This window comes from Centropristis striata, chromosome 10 (genome assembly GCF_030273125.1).
Source record: "Centropristis striata isolate RG_2023a ecotype Rhode Island chromosome 10, C.striata_1.0, whole genome shotgun sequence".
Classification (NCBI taxonomy): Eukaryota; Metazoa; Chordata; class Actinopteri; order Perciformes; family Serranidae; genus Centropristis; species Centropristis striata.
The window spans coordinates 15438159-15454199 of record NC_081526.1 but is presented as its reverse complement, the minus strand read 5'-3'; the positions used below and the strand labels follow the sequence as shown (position 1 = coordinate 15454199).

The 16041-nt window shown below is 40.2% G+C and overlaps 1 protein-coding gene across 5 annotated transcripts in view; it reads right to left on the bottom strand.

Moving 5' to 3' along the window:
• The window catches only part of mycbp2 (MYC binding protein 2), a 67059-nt gene that overhangs the window by 41138 nt on the left and 9880 nt on the right, over positions 1–16041 (bottom strand). For 4 of the 5 annotated variants that reach the window (XM_059343572.1, XM_059343574.1, XM_059343575.1 and 1 more), the window contains exons 3-18: positions 15264–15479; positions 13106–13259; positions 12631–12827; positions 11342–11584; positions 10602–10673; positions 10147–10243; positions 9964–10037; positions 7534–7672; positions 7250–7326; positions 4607–4811; positions 4327–4491; positions 3969–4127; positions 3680–3884; positions 2859–3004; positions 2240–2350; positions 1772–1876 (exon numbers count right to left, since the gene is read on the bottom strand). In XM_059343572.1, coding sequence (XP_059199555.1) covers positions 1772–1876; positions 2240–2350; positions 2859–3004; positions 3680–3884; positions 3969–4127; positions 4327–4491; positions 4607–4811; positions 7250–7326; positions 7534–7672; positions 9964–10037; positions 10147–10243; positions 10602–10673; positions 11342–11584; positions 12631–12827; positions 13106–13259; positions 15264–15479 — 2365 coding nt within the window. The remainder of the gene's footprint in view (positions 1–1771; positions 1877–2239; positions 2351–2858; positions 3005–3679; positions 3885–3968; positions 4128–4326; positions 4492–4606; positions 4812–7249; positions 7327–7533; positions 7673–9963; positions 10038–10146; positions 10244–10601; positions 10674–11341; positions 11585–12630; positions 12828–13105; positions 13260–15263; positions 15480–16041) is intronic. The other variant, XM_059343577.1, reaches the window with a different exon arrangement.

Below are 16041 nucleotides of genomic sequence, written 5' to 3'. Positions count from 1 at the left end.
CCTGTCAACAGTCTAATTCCTCGAAAAATCAGATGAAATTATTAAATATGTTTACAGGGTAAAAATGTGGCAGTTAAAAGGAAAAAGGAGGAGATTCTTGTACTTTTATGGCTGATATTGGGGCTGAATCAGCAAAGAGAAAAGGAAAATTATTGACTGAATAAAAAAGTTTACTTTGTTTCACCATCGTCATATTCCAGTTATTAATCTGACATAAAGCCACAAATAGCTACATTTCCTCATTGCTGTGCATCCTGCAAATATTTTAAATATTAAAATTAGAATAAATAAATAAAAATGTCTTTCTTTCACTTGCCAAACAAATGCCCCTGCCAGTGAGATCAAGATCTTGTCACCAGAAGGTGCTCATGCTCATGGAAACATTACGGCTTTTCTCGAGAAGGGCCACCATCAACAAAAAAATAAAGTTCTTGTAGTTGCTTTAAATGAATGCTTGACATCAACAAGGGCACAAATACTAGAGAACCAAAATCAAGGCTAGCCAATAATATCCATCAGCAGTTTCAGACCTGCGGTTCCACTCCAACCTGCACCACCTATTGGCAAGAAAAGCAACAGCAGCAGCAGTTGGGACAGGCAGATGGAGACCTAACAATGTGCACAATCAGCAGTTAGATGAACCAGCTGTCTTTTATATTTGTGCAGGCAATAAGTAAGAGTTTGATATTTTTGTTGACTTAAGTATATTTTAAGTATTGCATATATACCATTTGAATAATTCTTTCTATAAAGGAAAAATAACTTATGGGGTACTTTTATGCGTACAGAAAGTATGCTGGGTCAGGGGAGTGAATTTAGACATGATTGATATGCAGCTCTGCTCTGCAGCCTTGCATAGCTTACTTTGTGGGATAAAAAATACATTTTTATTACTTTTATTAATTTACTTGTGTCTTTATTCATGTTTTTATTTAATAATTATCATGTATTTAATTATTATTAGATTGTCTTATTCATGTTTGTATATTGATATCATGATATATTGTTTACATATTTTTGAAAATTGAATACAGTGTAAAGAATAATATTAAATTTGTCTTATATAATAATTCAGTTTACTTGTTTGATAGTCAAGGGCCTTCATAGGTTAATCTTATATCAACTAGTTTTTTTGATGTGTGAGTGATTTCTAAGCCATGTCCATGAAACTATTCACATCTTAACACGTGTATTTTAAAGCTACACGCCCACAAACAACCCTGCATCTGTCCTTCTTTGTCATATTTTTCTTCTCGTCTTTCATCAAAGCTTGCTCTCCTCAGTGCTTGCTGCTTTGTATGCATGTAATGCTGCTGTTGTACCCGTGAAGTGACAAATCAGCTGCTTTGGGAGTGATGGTTAAATCCAGTTAGGCAAGGACATTGATTTCTATTTAGGTCAAACAACAGCAGTGGGAAGAGCAGGCATCCTACTCTATGGATTAAAAACTGTTAAACCAGAAAATGAATAAGCATAAGGGAGAAAATATTTATTGAACTTCAACTCTTTCCTATGTTAGGGTAATGTTAGATTATTTAAATTAAAAAAAGAGAACCAGCCTGTTGAGGTTGGCTTCACAGTCATTTCTCCACTGTGAGTCATGGTGAGTCCTGCTGACTAACAAGCTACATTGTTTGTTACCATGAGACCAGGTGAAGACATAAGAGCCCTGCCGTCAGAGAGTGAGAGAGGAGGTGGGCGGGACAGCCAGATTGGGAGATGAGTCAAAGGGGTGTCTCTGCACCCGTTGAGTTAGTGAAGACCATAGTACCTTTGTGCTTGTCCCGTTTATGCCTTAGTGCCTGAAGGGGTCTTATTCTGGCTAGGGCCTGCTCACGCTGGTTCATAAAAATGGGACCAGGAAAAACAAGGGGGCCTGGGGGAGAAAGAAACTTTCACATGCATGCACAATGCTCACAAATGGGAAAGAACACATGATAATACTTCACCACAACAATACACACACACACTGAAAAATTATAAAGACACAAGCAAGGGGGAGGTCACCAAGGCACAACACCCGAGCTCACACAGCACCTGAAAGTTATAAAAAGACTAAAAAGGATGGACATAGTGTCTGTAACTTCACCCTGTTCATTAACCTCTGTTCCCACTTTCTCACTCTCCCTGTGCCCATGTTTTATTCTCCATAATAGAAATCTTTATGCCATAAAGCCAAAAAGAAAACACACAGTCCTTCCCGAAACATAGTCCCATTCTTTCCAGCCTCGATTCATACCTCTGCCCTCCTCCAGCCTGTGCCGACGATTGATCCTCTGCCGTTTCTCCTCCTGACGGATCTGAATGTGCTCCTCGATGTTCACTCCTGGAGGGGGAGGGACAGGCACAGCTGAAAACAAAAAAAGGCCCCAGGTACAGGCAGCCCAGACAGGATGCAGGAGAAGGTGGAGGAGGAGGAGGGAAGACGGAGCAGAGCAGAACAAAACAAGACACACATCAATGAATGATGGAAAGACGTGATGGAGAAGCAATGACTGTGCACAACACAAGAATAAAACAAAGGATGAGCGATGACAAGTGTGCGAAATACTGCATTCAAGCAAATGCAACAGACAGTGTGATGTGTGTTGCATAAGCAGAGCGCTGGCATAGCTCAGAAGGATATTCAGCTTGCACACATCCCTGCTCATGACATTTATTCTGATCCAGTATCCAATACTGGAAATTGCAATATGACATCACATACGTACAGTGTATGCATGCCATTTTAACATGCATATAATTTATCAGTCCTTGTGCCTTTATGCAAAATGTAAATAATGTGAGTGGTGATACAGGTGGGATGTAAATATTGTATGAACATCAAAACAGGTGCAACATGAAGTCCAGTGGCATACCTAGCAGCAGGTCCAGTGGAATCATCTCCTTCACTGCGTCAAAGATGCCTCTCTGTCTGGCCTCTTGACCATCCAGCTCCCTGGCACAGGCCTTACAACAGCCGCACGCTGAGCAGCCAGACTCTCCTGACCCACAGCCACAGATACTGGTTGGCAGACACAGGTAGAAAACATATTTACCCACACACATAAACAGTTTAACCAAAACATTTTTAAAAGCCCACCAACTCAGGTACATGTTTGGCCCTCGTCAGTAGGAATGTAACAATACATAGCAAGACAGTTTACCCTCTGAAAAGTGAAATGTTTTCTCTTTTGTAGATTTTTGTCTTGGTAAACTCAATACATTTTGATACTTAGGTATGTGTGTATTTTGAGGAACAGACTTTCTGTCGATTGTACATTTGAGTAAGATATTGATATGCTGACAAAACACTAACCACTCTGACCATATAAGCTGTGGCCAGTCTGAACAGTTTGACTACTTCTGACACATATATGTTTCATCACTGTACGACATGTTGACTATGTATGTACAATGTTCAGCAACTTGCAATGTCCAAAATAGCTGGCTCTGTGTCACAATTAATTCATCTTCTGTAAGCATGGCAGAGATGAGTCCGACATCGGATGGAATAAATGCTCATTAAACAAACACTTCTCCACTTGTTCTCTTCCTATATCAAACCACATAATGCATACTATCAGTAATAATATTTTTTTTATAGATAATTCATATCAATTATAAGATAAGTCTTATTTTGTGAATAAAAAAAGTGCTGTACAGAAACTACTATGATCAACTTAACCAGTCTTCTTACCCTCCTGGTACTCTGTCTGGTCGTCCACTGCTGACACAGCTGGCACCATAGCCAGTGCAGTCTCCACACACCGTGCAGACCATGCACTGGTCCAGCTTCCACTTGTGCATGCCTGGCTGGCACATCATGCTCTTCTCTTCCTTCTCCTCCAGCTCATCCTCCAGGTCTTCATCCATGGCTGTGGCCATGCTCTCTACACCAAACGCTACAAAAAAACAAAACAATGTATGTACAATATACAGTATCTTGTTATGTGTATTTGTTTTTCTGCATTTGTCCATCTGCTCACCTTTCCCTGCCTGGCTCATGGATCCAGTGTCTCTGCCACACTGGCCCTTGTTGTTCACCCCAAACGTCCACACCTCACCACCCTTGGTCAGAACACACGTATGGGCCTTACCCATGGCAACCTGAGTTACAGAGTGACCTTTCAGGTCTGTTACCTGGCCTGTGGACACGAAGGCAATAATGGAAGAATATGAATAACAGAGAAATATTTATAGACAAATTCAGGTGCTTATTTTTAAAGAGTCTTTAATCCGTCTTTCATCAAAGAAATGTAGACGATGATAAAAAAACTACTGAAATATCTCAGAGAAAATCCCTGAAGTTCAGAATTTGAAATAGCCTTGTCTCAGTGAACTCACAAGTGCTGTCACTATAAATAGCATCTTTTCCAAACATGTAGAGCTCTCCATCCTTGGTGACAATGCTGCTGCTGCCATTGTTACACGCTGTATACACTGCTGTCTTGGTCTCTAATTTGATCATCTTCTTGGGCTTGTACGGCTTGGGCTGTCTGCGGCTTTTAGCTGCAAAGGAAAACAACAAAAGTCACCATCAGGACTTTGACTGAGACGGCCTTGATTCTGTGTTGAATAGAATTAGTTTTTAATGATGTTTGCAGATAGTTTGAAAATGTCTTACTGGACTCTCCATCCTCTCCCTTGCTGGCAGAGCCTGTGAAGAACACACTTCCATCTTCAGCCACTAGCAGTGCATGAGAGCCATCATGTCCGACTGAGAACTGAACTATCTTGGGAGACTTTGTAACCGGTAATTCCACCCATTTCCCTGCAGATGGGCCGCCCTGCTTTATTCCCAGGCTCTGGTACTTCCCTGTATAGTAAATCTGTGAGGGGAAGTTGAGAAAAGAAGATCAACCACACAGCAAAAATTTTTAAAATGTAAGTGGTTTTTGAGGAGCCACTGATCTACAGTATATTCATTTCACGGGACTGTGCTGTGTCAAAAGGTTAGCCAGGGTTAATTTTTTCGGCAGACAGCCCAGAATCTTTTGCTGGACATCCCTGCTTCACGAGCACACTGTTCTTAGTAAAATAAAAGAAACCCTGTTTTATGATGCACGGTTATTTCCGGGACTGAACACTGCCATAGCCCATGTGTTCAGTTTTTATTCATTTTCAGTTCTTTCTGTAAACTTAATGGAAGGGGGGATTTTTTCTACAGTCTGGCATATGTCAATGATAAGCACCAACAATGACTTTGATGCATTGCATCAAACACTGCAGTGATTCATGATACAACAGCAATGTCCCTAGTGGAAACCAAGAGTGGAAAATAGTTTAATAAAAAAAAAATTAAAATTGAAGTCAGGGCCAGATAAAATTGAATGCTTGATTTTTTTGGATGAAATGGCAGTCCTCATTCTGTCTACACAGTTAATTACAGACCTATTAAAGGAGCTGAGGTCAAAAATAGTCTAAAAATTTTAATGAAAAAAAAAAATATGCCCCTTCTGATGCACAAGGGTTAAATACTTAAACAACGGGGGTTAGTTGTGATAATTCATGTACAAAAGGCTAGGACTGGATTTTTATTTACTCAAATTATCTGACATTCACTTTGCAAATTACATAATCACAGTAGCATTGCATGCAGACAATAAAACATCGAGCCTTTGACTCTTTTCTTTACATCACATGTCTGGCATAATGACCAGCCCGAGAGATGAGTGAACTTTGTGCCAAGATACAGGTCAGCTGCCCCTATTTTTACCCATCCAGCCGGTCTGGGTTAGCGTAATCTGCAGATAAAGTGTGCTGTGAGATTAGGCCTGTACACAGACACAGAAATGTGCTACAGGCAAGGGCCCAGGACTGCTATCTACAAAAGAGGCAGGCTGCACCACACCTACAGTACAGACACACCCTCCACACACCCCAACAAACTACGTAGTTAGCATTCTCATCTCACTGAAACGGCCTGCATAAAAATGTGACATATCTTCTTCAACAAAGCACTGCTTCTACAGTGATTGGGCTTTCTTTGCTCAGTTACAGAACCTGCAGTCTAACTCTGATACTGTTTACTCTCCCTTTATAAGCCACTTGGCTCAAAAAAACGAGTCAATTATCATTGACACATATGGTTAAGGTTTAAAGTTGTGCATAATTAAGGGTGCAGTTACTTTGAGTGACAGGCAGCTGCCTTCACAGGTGGCTCTCCGCTGCATTAAGCCCGCCTTAACTCAACCCTGCTCCACCTCTTTGCCCCTTTTCTGAATTAGTCAGGAGTTAGGAGAAGTCAGGTAATGCCACGATGGCTATGGTTGGAGCCAAGGGAGCCACTCGCTTTGAGCTTCATTTCAGCTCTTTAGAAACATATGGGTGACATCACAGAGTTTTCTCCATATTTTATACAGTCTATTCTTCAAACCCACCTGCCCACAGGCAATGACCTTGAGCTTTATAATAGTGACAATACAAACTGAAACTAGCTCCCATAAGGTTTGGTCTGGCCTGGAAGTCTGGCATGTTATCCTGGTGTGGTTGATGTGGAAAGAGGTGTTTGGTGATTTGCATAGTTCTGGCATAAAGCATGACCTAGTTACTGTTATTCAAATATGACTTATTATAGGGAACAAAAAACAAAAAAATGTGTTTGAGCTGATGTTTAGATCATGCATTTAGACCTTACAGTTCTTTTGTTTTGAGCTTTTCCAATTGGGTATGCCAACAGTAAAAAAAAATTACCCAAAAAGAAGGTTAATTCTTCTTGTTGATGCATTTCTAATCTTATACAAGCTCATGAACATATTAAGCTTCACTTGCAGAGGGCAATGATGTTTATCTTAAGAATGGACTTTATACTTTAACTACTGTTGCTTTGCTGGTTAAAAAATACTTAAACACTTTGTTCTTTAAGTTGATTTGTCACAAAATAGCCTCACTGTGCAAAAAACCACAAGCAAAACAATAAACAGTGCAATTACAATAAGACATACAAAAAACATACAGCATACAGCTGCCTCATTTTGTTTCATTTTAAGGCAATTAGAAGGGCCCAAAATATGTCCAAAACAAGAAAGCACGTTTTATTGTTATGCTGTCGTACAACCTGATCCTAGGAAAATCTTACTATGGCTAACTACATACAGATTTTATGAATATATTGAATGTTAATTTTGTACAATGGGCTTCATGTGACCAATGTGAAAACTTGCAGAAACATCATTCATTTAGAGCTTTTTTCATGGTTTTTAAAAGATTTGGCCTGTCATTAGCAAGACAAAAGCTATTAGAGCTCAGTGCTTGAATCTGTTCTCACCTTTCCCGAGGCAGTTTTCATCAAAGCAAACTCCCGGCCTGCTCCAAGCAACGCTGCCTCTTCATCAAAGCCTGTGCCTGACAGAACAACATACTATTTAGAGCCAAATACACAATGAGACAAGCTTTGAAAATATGCTTTTTGTGATTCCTTTGTGATTTGAATAAATTCAGACATATTTGTAGCATTGTAGACACACATACTATACAGTATGATATGCCTAAAGCAGGTGTTAATATTCAAATGAGATGTCACTAGACATAAGTGTAAGTTTTATCACTTACTGATGATATGCAGATCCTTCTCGAGGTCAAATAGAGAGATGCCGCAGGCGTGCAGACATTTCCGTGCCAGCTTCAGCTGCAGTTCCTGCTGCAGGGCCGGGTCTGAGCTCATCGTATAGATCCGCACCACAAAACCATCCTGCAGGAGTCGGGGGCCAACAGGAGGAAATGCTGTTTAGTTTCATGAATCAACATTGCTTCAGTGTGGAACTTAAAAGGTAATCTTACGATTTTAGGAAACAGGAAGCTTTGGGTTAATAAAAACATATCCTCACTTCACCTATAACAATCAGAACAAATCAGACTCTTAAAGGAACAGTTCAACATTTTTATTAGATATGCATATTTGTTTTCTTGCCGAGAGTGACAAGAAGAAAAGAAGAGTTCAAAAGAAGATTGCCATCACCCACATGTATGAACTCTAAATATGAATATTTAGGCAACATCCACACCAATACGTCACTACATTTAGCCCTGGGGTCCACATTACTCAAACACTCACTTTGAGCTTTCTGATTGGGCCTTATCAAGTCACAACATGTCCTTCTCTGATTTGTTACGCCCTATCACATGACCCTTTTCCGGAAGAACACAAACGACATCAGCCTTAACGAACAATGATTAATTCAATGTGGACAACGAATTGAGGCATTGCTGATTTTGTTCTCTATGCTAGCAGCTGTTGTGCTGTTAAATTCTACACATTGTAAGGCAGCCAACATGCAGAGGAGGCAGGCTTTTATTTTAGCGATATGCGACACTTCCTGTGTCCAGCAGTGTTATAAAACCTGCATGGGGCGCCAGTCATGCGGTAATCATTTTAAGGCGAGTAGTGTGGACAGAGATCATTTCTGAAATGGTGCTAAAATGATTCGGAGGATGAAAATCTTATAAAAACGGTGTTTTAAGATGAAAACGTATTACTCTGGACATAGCCTTAGAGTACAGACATGAAGGGGGCAAGGCATTAAATAAGCACATCTCCCAAAACGTCATATTGTTTCCTTAAATCACAATGACATGTGAGGAGACCCTGCAGACATAATGAATTGGACATGACTTTAATGGGGGATGAGGTAAATCACAACATATGCATTGGATTAAATCATGGATTATGTATGGATAAATCAACTGGAGCTGCAGTTTTGGTCAGTCTGCTTAGGGTGTGGCTCAGCATTAAAACCTCAGTATGTCCACTTATTATATACAACCTCCATCATGATCGGTGTGACATCAGTCCCCACACTGTGACTCAATACAGAGCACATAACAGATGGTGCATCTGCCTGAGATGTGGTTAGTCAGACAGCAGGGGATGTGGCTGAAAGGGACAATTTACAGGGCAGGGATAGAGGAAAGAGAGGAACACAACAAGGAAATAATTAGGAGACTACAGGGATATAAAAAAGGATGAAGGGTAGCGTGGGGATGGTCTGGTTTCCACTGTGTGGTAATGATGACACACATCTATTGCGCTTTAAATCCTGCAGAGCAGAGCACATGTACCACTCAAATCATTAAAAAAAGCACTTTTGTCCCCTGGCCAGTACTACCCCCCACCCCTTGACTTTTTCTTTCTACACTTTACCTGCTTCCCCCTTGACCTCCTACAGTTTACCCACATCATCCTGTTCCTCTTCGTCAGCATGTGAAACCCCCTCACTGAGCATTTCACATGGTTTCCCTCAACTGTCAAGTGGTCTGCGCTGCAGTTGCATTTGCTGACTGCTCACTAAGAAAGGATGCAGCTTCTGAGGAGTCCCCGACCCTCCCCCCATACAGTATCCCGCCCCCTTGATTAGCTTAGAAACTGCTATCAAGCTAGCTGCAATGGCAGATATATGGATATCACATCCTCCCCTCCCCCACTCACATTAAATAGTGCTTATGTAGATAACTGCTTGAGAGATTAAGCTCTCTGGAGGATACCCACATCTGGTGCCACAGCCCTCACTGCCACACCCACATATACACAACAGACACACACACATATATGTATGTATATATAGACACACACATAGACACAGCTTCAACCTCCTCTGTGGCACAGCTGGTGATCAGCTAAAAGTCTTCCATAGTGAGGTTGGGGCCTCTACAGCAGGGGAACTGACAGATGCTGCACAGGATAATTCATGGGGAACAACTACGCTTATTTTAACTAACAAAAGAATTTATTTCATGAAGAAAACCAAAAAAAACTGAGAAAGAGCAACCTCAGCTGCACTTGACAAATGAAAAAAATGATAAATGACAGCACTAGTCTGTGTGTTAATGACGAATGGCCGCTTATAAATATTGTCCCAAACATAGAGGCTTTTTTTTCAGCAGGGACAACATTCAACAAAAGCCAACACACAAAAGACACTTTTTTTTAACCCTACTCACATGCTAGACTGCATGCAGGGAAATCCACAGAAAAATTGAACTTACGTCTTTGCAGGCTGCGATCTGATTGATGTACTCTCCGTCCGTGAAGATGATGTTCTGTCCGTCTGAATGTTGACCTGCAATGAGAAGCAATGAAAGTAAATCACCAAATATTTTGTACATTGGAATTGAGATTACTTAATTCCCATGAGAAGCTAAAAAAAAAGAAGAGCATTTTCTTTGCACCTGGCATGGTGACAGTCCCCTCATGCTCCAGAGTCTCAGGGTTGATCTTGATGGCCGACATTGAGTGGTTACCTGTGTCCCGATATAACAAGTACCCCTAAAGACACAAAACAAACACAGCTGCTGATAAATCATCAGTAAACACTATTATTGATAATAACAATAAAGATAATAGTGTATTAAAACAAGTTATTAGCACCCTGAAATGTACTCCCTGTCACATTCATCAAGAACAACACATGAGCAGTTTAAAAACAAAGTTTACAGCTATTAAGATTCATGGGTCCAACTCCAATCTAAGCACTGACTACAAATAACCAACATCATTGAAGTCACGTGGAGGTTAACTCAAAGTTTAAATGTGACTTGAATTTTGTACGTACTCAAAAGTCTTTTCACAGCCACTTTACTGAAATGTATGTGAGGAACATCCTGATGGAAGCTCCACTACCTACCTGAGCAAAGCCCAGCCATGATCTCTTCTCCTTCCGATTTCTGGTCCGAGATGTGGAGTTGTACACATGGCCCTGTGAAGCATTGATAACACATGAGCAGGCAACCTCAAACACTAACGAACATTGATGTAGTGTTGGCACGTGAAAAATCAGCACACAACTACTAAACGCTGGCATTTAATGTTGGCAGGAACACACACACAAATGGTTTTATTTAATCCCCATCAAAGTCAGCATATTCTGTTTTAAATGAGAATTATGGCTGTCTCTTTGCAATGTTCTCTAGTTTTGTGTTAACAAAACCACTGCTGCTAGAGGCGCTTGTTATTTAGCCTACCCCTATTGATATAAATGGGTTGTAATAAGAATAGAACACCTGTCAGCATAAATGAAGTTCAACAGCACCACAAACTGCACCCTTCAAAATGTCCATAGAGTTGAATAAAAACCTCATGAAAAAACAGTTTCAACAAAAATTAAACATTATAACCTTCATGAGGGATTTATTGCATGGCTGTTGTATTAGACTTCAATAGTTTAAGCTTGTCGTATCTGACAAAATGGTGGCTCAAAGTAAACATAGTTGCTGTCCTTTGAAAACCAATATATCTCTAGAATGTCAGCTCTTCTTTAGACAGAGAAGCAGCCCTTCTTTAAAATTTGTGATATAAAAAATAAATATTCCAGTTTTACCCTCTGAACTCTACAGCCTGTCTCATCACATGAAGAGTGTTACATACCCTGACAGTTCCACTGTATCCAGAGCCCACTTTGTAGAGTCCGTCCTTGCAGAGCAAGTACAGAAAGGAACCATCAGTTTGTAGAAGACAGCGCTCATCATCGTCAATGGCCACCTCTTTCAGGATCCACTTGTTCATCAGGGCCGCACGTTTGATGCCATTCCCAAACCAATCCTGGATTTGAATCTTTCCAACCAGGACTGCCTGTACACTCCTCTGAAGGGCGTTCAATATGGTGGGCACCTGGTGAGATTTAAGAGGGTCATGAAAATTAGCAGAACTTCAAACCTTTGATGTGTCATAACGGCGTGTAAGTGATGCCTGAATACTTTTTCACTTTACTTCACACACACATTTCCCACATCCTTTATGACACACACCAGTGATCTCATCCTTCACACAAATACATGCAAACATAAACACTCGGGCATGCACGGCAAATAAGCCCACACAGCCTGCCTGCCATTGTGATGATTCACAGTCCAGTCAATGCCTAAAAGAGGAGGATAGAGGAAAAACCACACAGGCCTACATCTGTGTGGGATCGATATTTGTAAGGCTAAAAAGTCTCTCTGCAGACTTGGCCAAGTGTAGTAATTTTATATGTGTGCAGGTAAAGGTGAAACATTTTTAAGTTTTTATGTTATGTTTTATGGCTATTCACAAAGCAACAAAATCAAATAAAATGCTTATTGTTTAAGTTACTCTCTTTTTTTGCGAGAGCAGTTTTTATATAAAGCAAAAGCAGTAAAAAATAACAGAGAGAAAAAAAAGGAGAGAGGAGAGAGTGGACAGGCGAGAGATCGAAGCCAACAGAAGGCCAGCTAATTGGCGTAAGAATGCAGGCAGGGTAGAATCAGAGCAGCTTGACATTTTCTAAAACTCAATTTGTGCTGTCCAGACACTGCCCCGAGTCTCTCTGCTCAAAGGAAAGGCATGGCGGAGCCAGAGGTTACTCTATCCTTCTTCAATACACTTTGGTCATCTCAAGCATTTTTACTAATCTGAAGGCAAAATTTGAATGGTGAGGTGGTTTAAACATAATAAAGCATAACAACAAATGTAAGACCAATGTCATTCCAGCTTGTGCTTCATCAAATTTAAGCATCAGGAGCATCTGGAATTCCTCTTCAAAGATAAAGACACTGTTCAGTGTCACATGGTGATGTGAACAGGTGATCAGTACAAAAATAAAGTTATTTGTGCCAGGAAAGACAAGCCTAATAAATAAACTGAATTATATTTATTTTATTTTCTCTGGTGTTCGTTTATTCAAATTGATTAATTACCTGTATCGTCTGGCAGGCATGGCTGCCATTGTTGGTGAGGATGGCAGAGACGGCCTGCAGGATTTTGCCAGTGTCCCCCCAGGCCACCACCAGACTGAAGAGACAGGCACAGGACAGAGCAGTGATGGCCTGTCCTGTCGGGTCGTTTGGCCCCGTGCTCCGAACTGTCGTCTCCAACAACAACTGGAAAAGAGACTCTGAGGAGAAAAACAAGTGGTGTGTAGGTTAGACATTTGTGAAATGAGAAAAATGGGAGTGCTGTGTGTAAATTAGGTTAAACATAACAGATTGTATTTAATGCAGTCAATTACAACACAGCAGCTTACTACAGCCTCAAAATGATCATTAGGTTGCAACATCATATCTTTCACAGGCTCAATAAAACATTAACATTTTAATCTTCCCCAACAAGATTTGTTAAAACGATTGCATTAGATTGTACACATGGCACCTACTAAACATTTTTCAGCCTTACCAAGCACATCAGGAGGTTCAGTCTGAAAGCCCTCAGGCTGTTGTCCCTGCAGCATGTCCAACAAGGCCTGCAGGCTACGCAGACACAGCGAGGGGTGAGAGAACCGAGTCTCTTTTATCAGCTCAAATACCCCACACAGGCCGATGCCAATGATCTGCGTACACACACAAGGAAACACATTTCTATGAGCTAATGAACACCATGCTGTCATACCATAGCCCGAGTCTAGCCAGACAAGCTATGATGTCACTTTATACAGCAATAGATACTGACCTTGTGCATTTATAGTTTTAAAAAGAATCACCGCTCTCTGTCAAGTCTTTTACACTTGCTTTGTGAGAATTGTAGAAAAGAAATCTCTTTTTAATAAGTATTCTAAATAAAACAGAATAAATACAACAAGGTTTTGAGTGGATGTTTTCTTGAAATAGAAACCTACATTTAGCTGGGGGCTCGCATTATGTACAGTTACTACCGCCGACTTCAACATCCACTATTGAGATTTTGTATAATGATAGACCCACATGAGAGGGAAGGCTGGCACAGGAGTGTGGCCTAGAAAAAGATGCTGTTCTCTCTCTCTCAGTATGGCTCGTTAGTGAATCAAATTATGCTCCAATGTTCCCTCCTATCTCAGTGAAGAACTTGTTTTGTAACAATAAAATGAAAGCTGGGCATCAGCATATAACTAATAAAAAAGTTCAATAAAACAGATGAGCAGTAAATAAGATACTAATTGGAAAAGCTATAAAAAGACAATATCGTACATCAGTACAGCCCAAGGGCCAAATCTGGCCTGCAGCAGAGTGCTGGGAAGCCTGCTGACAACATTTTTGCTCATAATGAAAATAAAGTGCTTCACAATGTGATTGTTTTTGTATTTTCAACATAAGCAAGATTGGAGTTTGCATTAAAGCCTAAAAAAACAGCTAACAGCAATTCAATGTGGTAAAATATCTGATTTATCAGTCACATCAACAAAGTCAACATCTTTGAGTATTTACCAAAGCTAACAACTAATATGATTATTATCATAATAATAGTAGTATCATCTTCATATTATTATTATTATTATTATTATTATTATTATTATTATTACTATTATATAAGGCTAGGCACTGATTTATGGCACATTTAATGTTTATTCATTCTATCGGGCACATATTATTAATGTTTGTTTATTAACTGGCCCAAGGCCCCCTGTCATTTTTAATAAATGTTTGAGTGGAGTATCACTGCTGTACACCAAAAACTGAATCAATACAGATTAACAGATATGCAAAAATATTCTTGATCTTGATCTTTAAGCATGTCATTTTTACACAAGTGGAATGAGCATGTTTTTAAAAAAGCAGGTTTTAAACACAGACTGACATATGACATAATTCAGGTAATATAAAATATGCCTCTGCAGTGTAATGCTAAACTACATTTTAGAATTGCTCATGTATGGCGCCCCTGCTGCCTGACTTGAATTACAGGCTTACAAGTGGCTCCTCAGATTTGTAATTGTGGTACTGCAAGGCCTATTACAAAGTGAGCGAACACCCTTAACTTTATCTTTTTATTCTGCTATTGTGACATAGAACCCAAATAAATCCTTTGAAACACTGTCTCTTAGAAGCTTTGGTGTTGTAATTATGTGTAAAGCATGGGTTGATTGTTTCTTATATGCAATACCATCAAAGAGAACAGTAATAGCCCAGTATACTGACAGGTCATAGGGCATGCACGTAATTCAGGCGCATTAAGCGACACCTACAACAAGAGCACTTAAGCTAACTATTAAAACATTCCACCATGCTTACAGACTAAGAATTAGAAGATTATTGTAATTACAAATTCAATATTTATTTTAATTCCCATGTACAAGCAATAGTTTACAATTCATATAAAAACTGACAGCTGGGATATGGAGTAAGAAAGATAAACCAGCAGGCACACACAGTAGAAGGCTGTAATCTGCACAGGAAGGGGGCTTCAAACCTCTGGTAAAGTAACTCCAATTATCACAACAATAAAACGGATGAGCCCTACACAGGCCCAGGGAGATAAAGGTTTTTTGCATCCCTGAGATAAAGGGCACAGACTGGCTCTCGCCTTGATACCAAGCAATGCCACCACCACATTAGCAGCCAATACTACCCCCTGCTCGTACCTTTGGCAGCTTCACGGCTGGCTCGCGGTACTCTTCCTCCTCCTCGCTGTCTGAGTCGCCGCTCTGCACCGAGCTCCTGGATGCCAGCACTAGGGAGGCCTCTCTCTGCTGCCAGTCCAGCACACAGTGCCGCACGTTGCAGTAGACATTGAATGCAGATGGGTTGCTGTGCAGCTTAATGTCCGGCACGCAGAGGGCTCCATCTAGACTCTCGGCCTGTGGAAAAACAGAAAGTGGAGGTGGTCACTTGTCAGCAAATATACTGTTTGATGCAAGCCATTTAGCTGAGTATTAGGAGCATGTCTCACTGTAAACAGTAAGTCAGTTGTGTTTAAACCTCTAGTTTGGTTCCCTTGGGCCACTATAAATGTAATTTAAAGCCTTAACAACACTGCATTTAAATTTTACTTTTTGAAAAGACACAATTTAAAAAGAAATAAAACAAATTTAACAGGACTGAGACCATAGTTTTTTGCAGACTAAGATGGTTACTGTATATTAAGAGAGTAGCAAGCATGTTTTATTTGCTCTTTATGGAGCTTTTTTTCAGCTTTCATAACATGAATTGTAAACATTATGTCACATGGACAGGCAGTTTTAATTAATTCAATTTGGGTTGTGTCTCCCAACTGTTCATGACTCATGCAGTTGCTTAAGAAGCACTTTTAGCATACATCCACTAATGACACGCCTAACCAAAGCAAGTGCCTGCAGACCACAATAAGTGGGGTAATTTTTCATCTGGCCATGGGAGGAAAGCCACATGTGGGAATTCCTC